Here is an 8,275-nt window from a genome sequence, read left to right on the forward strand (position 1 = left end):
GGGCCATCCTGAAGATGAGGGAGAAGATCCTGGCAACTTATGCAGCCAAGGGAGTCACCAGGATCGTGAAGAACCGCCCAGCTGTTCTGGAGGAGGTCAAGAAGTTGCTGCTCATCTGGTTAGAAGAGAAGCAGTGTGCAGGGGACACAGTGACTGAGGCCGTCATTTGTGAGAAGGCCAAGGCCTTGCACGCAGACCTCGTCCGGGAACAGCCAGGAACCTCAGGAGAGCCAGAAGTCTTCAAGGCAAGCAGAGGTTGGTTTGACCAGTTCAAGGCAAGATCAGGAATCCACAGCGTGGTCAGGCATGGAGAGGCTGCCAGTTCTGATGTTCCTGCGGCTGAAGACTTTGCAGCGGAGTTCCTGGAGGTTGTGAAGACCGAGGGCTACTGTGATGGGACAATGAGCTACTTGTGCGTAAAAGGGTTAGTCCCTCGGAGTTTGCTTAACATAGCAAAGCTCTGCCTTGAGCGGAGCCCTTGGACATGGCTCCGTCAGTCACTGGTAGAATCCGACAGTGGGCGCTTGCGGAAACGTTTCCAGCATAAAAGCTGCTTGACGGAAACGCGTCTCCTAGATTCCCTGCGTGACAGCTTCCGGCGAGGGGTGGGGGTCGCTAAAGGGGGCCTTGATACCTCCTCACTGTTCTCACTGGAAGTGTCCCAGAGCCTCCCCTCCGACTTCCTGTCCCTGGAAGCTCCTGCTCCCCCCCTACTGGTTCCCTCTTCTGCTGCTGAATCTCTTCTATCCTCCTGGAGCCCTTCCACCACCTTTTCTTCCGATGGCGGTTCCCTGACATCCTTCTACAGGCGGTGAGGCTGGAAAGCCTCGGAAGGAACTCTCCTCGTCCTCAGAGGATTCAAACACTTCTAGCCACTGCCTTCCATTTCCTTCCCCGTCTTCCTCTTCTTCGTCGGAGTATGCCGCCTCCTCACTCCCTGACTCTGGGAACCCTTCAAACACCCCTTCCTCATCAGTGGTTCCGAAGTATTCCCTCCTAAATCGCTCCACCGGCTGCGGTTTTCTTGGGAAACACTGATGGAACGTTTCTATCAGAACCTCGTTGTGGACTTCTTCCGCCGGCACCCACGTTTTTTCTGACTCTTCCTCCCCCTCCCATTCTACCAAGTATTCCACCCGATTCCCCTTCCACCGGGAATCAATGATTCCTGCCACTTCCATGTTGCGTTCTCTCTCTTCAATGACAGGTGTTTGGGTGACCCCCCTCTCACATTCCCCCCACTCCTGTCCCTCTCGGTACGGTGACAGTAATGATCTGTGAAATACAGGGTGCAATTTCATGTGACTGGGCAATCTGAGTTTGAAGGCTACTGGGTTCACCTGTTGTATGACCTCAAAGGGTCCCAACCGTTTGGGTCTCAATTTCTTACACCCTCCCTTAAACGGCAGTCCTTGGGTGGATAGCCACACCCGGTTTCCCACCCTTATGGTTTCACCTTCCCTCCTATTTCTGTCTGCTTGTTTCTTATATGCTTCTTTGGCTTTCTCCAAGTTGAGTTGGAGCTGCCGGTGGATTGCTTCCATTTCTTCCACAAAGTGTTCCGCCGCTGGTACACTCCAGTGCTCCCCTCCTTCTCCTGGGAATGCTCGAGGGTGACACCCATAATTGGCCAGAAAGGGATGTTGGGATTCAGAACGGACACGTTTTCCGCGTTGTTGTAGGCAAATTCTGCCAGAGGTAACTTATCTACCCAATCAGTTTCTCTGTCTTTTACATAACACCTCAGATACTGTTGCAAAACCCCGTTTGCCCTTTCTGCTTGCCCATTTGTTTCTGGGTGCCTGGCGGTGGAAAAACTTACCTCCACATGCAACAAGCTCATTAGTTTCCTCCAGAACCTGGAAGTAAATTGTTTCCCTCTGTCGCTCAAAACCCTCAAGGGGGCGCCATGCAACCTGAAAATATGCTTTACAAACAACCTTGCGGTTTCTTCCGCTGTGACTGCATGTGAACAAGCTATAAAATGGCACATCTTAGTTAGTAGATCTACTACCACCATGACCGCGGTTTTCCCTTTGGATTTCGGTAGATCGGTCATAAAATCTATGGATACCATCTCCCATGGCCTTTCTGGGGTGGGTAAGGGTTCTAATAACCCTGCTGGCGCCAACCTCTCTCCCTTTGCTCTTTGGCACCTGTCGCATCCCCTGACATACTCCCGCACGTCTTCCCTCACCTTGGGCCACCAAAACTCCCTGGTAACCAACCACATGGTCTTGTGCTGTCCGAAGTGCCCCGCCGTGGGGCTGTCATGCAACTGTTTGAGCACCCGCCCTCTTAGTTCCCCATCTGGTATGTAGAGTGCCCCTTTGTAATATAGTTTTCCGTTCTTTTCCTCAAAACCCCCTGTGTTCTCACCTGTCTCCCTGAGTTCCCTAAGCTTTTCTTGGGCATATTCATCGTTCTCAATACCCTCTACCAGTTCTCTTTGCCCCACCAATGCCGCCCCACAAACCCAGTGGTCCTCCGAGATGATATGTCTTTCTTCCGCCGCTCCTTCCCCCTCTAAGTACTCAGGTTTTCTGGAGAGAGCGTCCGCTCTGACATTCTCTGCCCCTGGCACGTAGCGAATTTCAAAATTGAACTTGGAGAACTCTTGCGCCCATCTGACTTGTCTCTGGTTCAGTACTCGGGCTGTCCTCCAGTATTCTAGATTTTTGTGGTCTGTCCACACTTGAACCTTGTGTTGCGCCCCAATCAACAGGTATCGCCATCTCTTGAACGCTTCATGGATGGCGAGTAATTCCCTGTCGTACATGGTATAGTTCCTCTCGGATTTGTTCAATTTCCTCGAGAAGAAGGCACACGGTCTCCATTCTGACGTATCCTGTCCCGGCTGTAGGAGTACGGCGCCCACCGCTCTGTCAGACGCGTCGGTTTCCACTCTCATCGGCTGCTGCAGATCCACGTGTAAGAGTTGTTCTTCCGAAGCAAACGCCCTCTTTAAACTTTCGAATGCTCGCTGCGCTTCTTCCGTCCAGACAAATTTCTTCTTACTGCTGAGACAATCCGTGATGGGGGCTGTTAAGTGGGCAAAGTTCTTGATGAACTTCCGATAGAAGTTTCCGAACCCCAAAAACCTTTGCACATCTTTCTTAGTTTTCGGTGGCCTCCATTCCAGTACCGCTTGCACCTTGCTAGGATCCATGGCCAGCCCCTTGTCTGACAACCGGTACCCCAGGAATTCCACCTCTCTGGTGTGAAACTGACACTTCTCCAGTTTCACCCACAGCTGGTTTTCTTGCAGTTTGCTCAGTACCTCTCGTACATCTCGCACATGCTGCTCTTCATCCTCTGAGTACACCAGTACATCATCTAAGAACGCAGCGCAGTTCTTGTAAAGCAATGGTCCTAGGACGTGATTCATGAATGATTGAAAAACTGCCGACCCCCCCTGGAGGCCGAAAGGCATAACGCAGTACTCAAAGGCCCCCAAGGGGGTGAACATAGTGGTTTTCCACTCATCTCCCTTTCTCATACGTATCAGGTTATACGCCCCCCTCAGGTCCAGCTTGGTAAAAATTTTCCCTTTTCTCACCCGGGTCAGAATGTCATCAATTCTGGGCATAGGGAAAGTCACGGGTTCGGACACTGCGTTTAGGGCCCGGAAGTCCACAACCAATCTTGGTTTATCTGAATTTTTTTTGTCCACAAAGAACACTGGGCTACCCCCCACCGCTCGTGACTCTCTGATGAACCCACGCTTGAGGTTTTTGTCAATAAACTCCCTTAACTCCTGCATCTCCCTGTCTGACATTGCATACACCTTGCCCACTGGCAATTGTGCTCCTGGGAGTAAGTTGATTTGGCAGTCAAAGGGTCTGTGCGGGGGTAGTTTATTTGCTTCCCTTTCGCTGAAGACGTTGGCAAAATCTGCATATTGTCGTGGTACCCTACCTTGATCCGTTGCTTCTATCTTTGCTAACGTGGCCTGGGTACCTACTTGGCCCCCCTTTTCCGTGCAGCGTCCCATACAATGTGCTGACCCAAAGGAAACCACTCTCTGATGCCATCCCACAAGCGGATCATGCAGCGCTAGCCAGCTCATCCCCAAAATGATGGGCGCTCCTCCCAACGTGGCTATATTAAACGCTATCAGTTCCGTGTGTCTTGCCACCCTCATTGTCATGGGGACAGTCTGCTGGTTAACTTCTCCTCCCAACAGCGCCCTCCCATCAATCGTGGTCACCTGCAGGGGATTTTTTAAAGGGATGGTTTGTATCTGGTGTGCGGCTGCAAACTCCTTACTCATAAAGTTGCAGGAGCTGCCTGAGTCTAATAGCGCCTTAACCTTTAGAGGCTGTCCGTTTGCCAGTTCTAACAACACCTCTATTACTAGCGCTGGTCTTGGCGGTTCCGGCGTGGGCACATTCACTGATCCTTGGCCTGGCTGCTGTGCCCTGATGGTTCCAGCCAGGCGTTGGCTTTTACTGACTCCTTGGCTCCCTCCGCCTCCTCCCCAACAGCTCCCGCCATTCCTTGCCATTCCTTTCTTTGCGGACAAACCCTGGCAAAGTGACCTGGCTGTTGGCAGAGAAAACATTTCTTGGCGCCTTTCCCCTCCTTCTTCCGCCCTTCGCTGGGGTTTGAAACTGCGCGCGCGCGCGCTGTTCCGATTTCCATCGGCTCTGCTGGCTGGGAAGGCTGCTCTGGAATCTCAGGAATGCGGAAATCCCTCCAACGCTCCTCTTTCCCTTCCCGCTTCTCCAGGGCTCTGGCCTCCTGGCGTGCTCCTATGGCCAGCGCGGATTTAGTCAAATGGTCCATAGACTCTGCCCTGGGTGCCCGGGAAAGTTCATCTTTTACTGCCGAAGATAATCCTTCTTCGAACAGCATTTGTATCGGTTCCGCAGACAAATCCCAATTTAATTTATGGATCAACATGGTGAACTCAGTCCAGTACTCACGGACAGATCGGTTCCCTTGCTTACACGCCATTAACTGTCTGCGCGCCACTCCCTGCTCAATCTCACTGGAGAACATCAGATCCATGGCGCAAAAAAACTTCCTTGTGTCCTTTAGGACCTCGTTATTGGCTGCCATCAGGGGCCTCACCCAGTCTCTCGCCCCTTTTTCTAGATGGCCAATCACATACCCCACCCTCGATTCCTCATCAGGAAAATCATCAAACTGCAGATTAAGGGCATATTGCATTTCTGTCCTAAAGGCTTGATAGTTCCTGGGATCACCCCCAAATTTCTGCACCAGTCCCGGCACCTTCCTTGAGACTTGGGTGGCTTTTCCCTTCTCTGCATCCTGAGCCCTCCTCTCCTCAAGCCTAGCCGTTTGCAGGGCTAACTGCATCTCCAACATCCTGTACCTTTCTTCCAGGTTTGGAACGGCTGCAGCTGCTTCCCCTTCTCCGGCTCCGGTTGGCTTGCTCATGATGCCTCTCCTTGCACAAGCGCTTTCAGGGACTGTCGGATTGCTGTGATGGGACAATGAGCTACTTGTGCGTAAAAGGGTTAGTCCCTCGGAGTTTGCTTAACATAGCAAAGCTCTGCCTTGAGCGGAGCCCTTGGACATGGCTCCGTCAGTCACTGGTAGAATCCGACAGTGGGCGCTTGCGGAAACGCTTCCAGCATAAAAGCTGCTTGACGGAAACGCGTCTCCTAGATTCCCTGCGTGACAGCTTCCGGCGAGGGGTGGGGGTCGCTAAAGGGGGCCTTGATACCTCCTCACTGTTCTCACTGGAAGTGTCCCAGAGCCTCCCCTCCGACTTCCTGTCCCTGGAAGCTCCTGCTCCCCCCCTACTGGTTCCCTCTTCTGCTGCTGAATCTCTTCTATCCTCCTGGAGCCCTTCCACCACCTGTTCTTCCGATGGCAGTTCCCTGACAGCTACGTTCCACAGCAGGTCTTCAACTGCGACGAGACCGGGCTGTTTTGGAAGAGGATGCCCAAAAGGACTTTCATCACTCAGGAGGATGCCAAGTTGCCTGGCCACAAGCCCATGAAGGACCGTCTGACCCTGCTCTTCTGTGCCAACGCAAGCGGCGACCTGAGGATCAAGCCCCTGCTGGTGTACCACTCGAAGAACCCACGGGCCTTCAAGAAACACAAGGTCAACAAGGAGCAGCTAGGTGTCATGTGGCGATCCAACAGTAAGGCTTGGGTCACACGTGTGCTGTTTGTGGACTGGGTCAATCTTGCTTTTGGCCCTGCTGTCAAACAGTACCTGCTGGACAATGACCTGCCGCTGAAGGCTTTGCTTCTGATGGACAATGCTCCTGCTCATCCTAAAGGCCTTGAGTTGGACTTGTTGGAGGAATTCAGCTTCATCAACATCATGTTCCTGCCGCCTAACACCACGCCACTGCTTCAGCCGATGGATCAGCAGGTCATCGCCAATTTCAAAAATCTCTACACCAAGGAGCTTTTCAGGCGATGCTTCGAGGTGACTGATTGCACCACCATCACCCTGCGGGAATTCTGGAAGGACCACTTCGACATCGTCACCTGCTTGAAGATGATCACCACGGCCTGGAACGGGCTCAGCCAGAGAAATTTGAATTGCGCTTGGCGCAGCCTGTGGCCGGACTGTGTGGCACCAAGTGACTCTGATGCACCAGAGTCAACAGTGGTGCAGGACATTGTTGCCTTGGGGAGGACCATGGGCCTGGAGGTCACAGAGGAGGACGTCAGCGAGCTGGTGGAGGAGCACGACCACAAGCTGACCACCCAGGAGCTGGTCGAACTGCAGGCAGAGGCTGCGCAGGAGCTGGCCTCGCTGGAAGAGGAGGAAGCAACTGAGGGCTGTCCTCCAAAGAACTGAGGGACATTTGCATGAAGTGGAAGGATGTGCAGGCTTTTGCACAGCGGCACCACCCTGACAAGGACCTGGCACATGACCTTGTGAACACTTTTGATACGAGGGTCATGTCGCCTTTCAGGGAGGTGCTGAAAAGGCGGATGAAGCAGCAGACCATGGACAGGTTCTTCAGCAAGAAGCAAAGAGTGGAAGAGGAACCTTCTTCGAGTGGTCTCCCAGAGTCTTAGAAAATGTACTGTACACTTTGTTGATTTTTAAATGTTTTTCTGTCATGTTTAGAAACTTAATTTATTGTTCCTTCAATTTTTGAAATGCTCTTTACAGTATGTGTGACTTTAAAGAGCAGTTAATAAACTCTTTTTGTACCGAATTTGGCTTTGTTTGGACTTTTTTTGACCATAGGAACGCATTAATTGATTTTCAATGCATTCCTATGGGATTTTGTGCTTCGCAAGACGAAAAATTTGCTAGACGAAAAAGCTCGTAGAACGAATTAATTTCATCTTGCAAGGCACCACTGTATCTGTGTACACATGGCATTGTCCATAAAAGAGAGTGAGCTGACAAAGAACAATGGGAAATGGACAGAGTTCAGATACATTGCTTCAGTGCATAGCTGTCAACGTTTCCCTTTTTAAAGGGAAATTCCCTTATTCCGAATAGGATTCCTCACAAGAAAAGGGAAAAATTGACACCTATGCTTCAGTGTTACTCCCCAAAGCAGGGTGATTGAAGAGAGAACGTCTATTTCCTCATTGGAAGCTACAGCTATCAGTCTCAAAACCACACCCCTTTCTCTCCCTCCTCTATGCCTAGCATTGTTCATTTTACAGACGTTGTTGCAAGGAGTCTGTGTCGCTCCAAATGCCTGTAGCTTCATAAGTGGATCATTTTGCATCTGTCTGCTTCAGAGACGCACCACTACACTATGGGCAAGGTCCAAATCTACCCAATTTTATTTGCCTGAAGTGAATTCACACCCCTATTCATTTTACTTCTGCCAAATCAGGATGAATATGGGTGTGAATTCACATGTATGGAGTCAATGGAAGCTTCACAAATCACTTACCTGAGAGATAGTTGGCAGGAATCAGCAACCGTGTTAAAAATAATTTCCCTTTCTTGCCTTCTCCCGTTTACTGAGCATCACCCAGCTGATTTATTCTTAGTCACAGATCTCCTAAGATGTGCAATATTCAGAGCGGAGGGGAGAAGCATTTACACACAACTCTGGAAAAGAAACTCAAGAAGGGCAGACAACTGTGAGTAAGTGGAAGGAGGAGACCAAACTTTTCATGCCACTATGTGACTCCTGTACTCAGGGAAAGGAGCAACAGCAAAACAACCATGGGAAAACATCAGATATTGCATGAGCCCCACCAAGCCCTTGCAGCTGCAACTGGAGGAATCCTCCCAAACTGAAGTCAAGGTAAATTACTTGGAGTAACAACTCAGAACTACTTAAGACAGGAAAGATCTCAGAAC

General features: G+C 51.0%; 2 protein-coding genes across 2 annotated transcripts in view; one reads left to right on the forward strand and one right to left on the reverse strand.

Annotated features, from left to right (window-relative positions):
* LOC307209455 (cytosolic phospholipase A2 epsilon-like) overlaps positions 1-7,883 on the reverse strand; it is a 77,451-nt gene extending 69,568 nt beyond the window's left edge. Inside the window, exon 1 of the mRNA XM_079964538.1 lies at positions 7,860-7,883. The gene's annotated coding sequence lies outside the window, so the exon portion shown is untranslated. The remainder of the gene's footprint in view (positions 1-7,859) is intronic.
* On the forward strand, positions 5,865-7,160 carry LOC307209792 (tigger transposable element-derived protein 1-like). The gene is made up of 2 exons (XM_079965159.1): positions 5,865-6,776; positions 6,811-7,160. Exons 1-2 carry the CDS (start codon positions 5,915-5,917, stop codon positions 6,849-6,851), a joined length of 903 nt encoding a protein of 300 aa, XP_079821285.1. The 5' UTR covers positions 5,865-5,914; the 3' UTR covers positions 6,852-7,160.
* Positions 7,884-8,275: the final 392 nt, after the last annotated feature.

The sequence above is a fragment of the Podarcis cretensis genome (genome assembly GCF_951804945.1).
Source record: "Podarcis cretensis genome assembly, chromosome: 1".
Classification (NCBI taxonomy): domain Eukaryota; kingdom Metazoa; phylum Chordata; class Lepidosauria; order Squamata; family Lacertidae; genus Podarcis; species Podarcis cretensis.

Bases quoted from the DNA above. Each gene is read 5' to 3' on its own strand.
- LOC307209792 (XM_079965159.1), top strand. From the start codon at position 5,915: ATGCCCAAAAGGACTTTCATCACTCAGGAGGATGCCAAGTTGCCTGGC. The intron at 6,777-6,810 runs GTCCTCCAAAGA...ATTTGCATGAAG, and splicing joins GGAGGAAGCAACTGAGGGCT to TGGAAGGATGTGCAGGCTTT.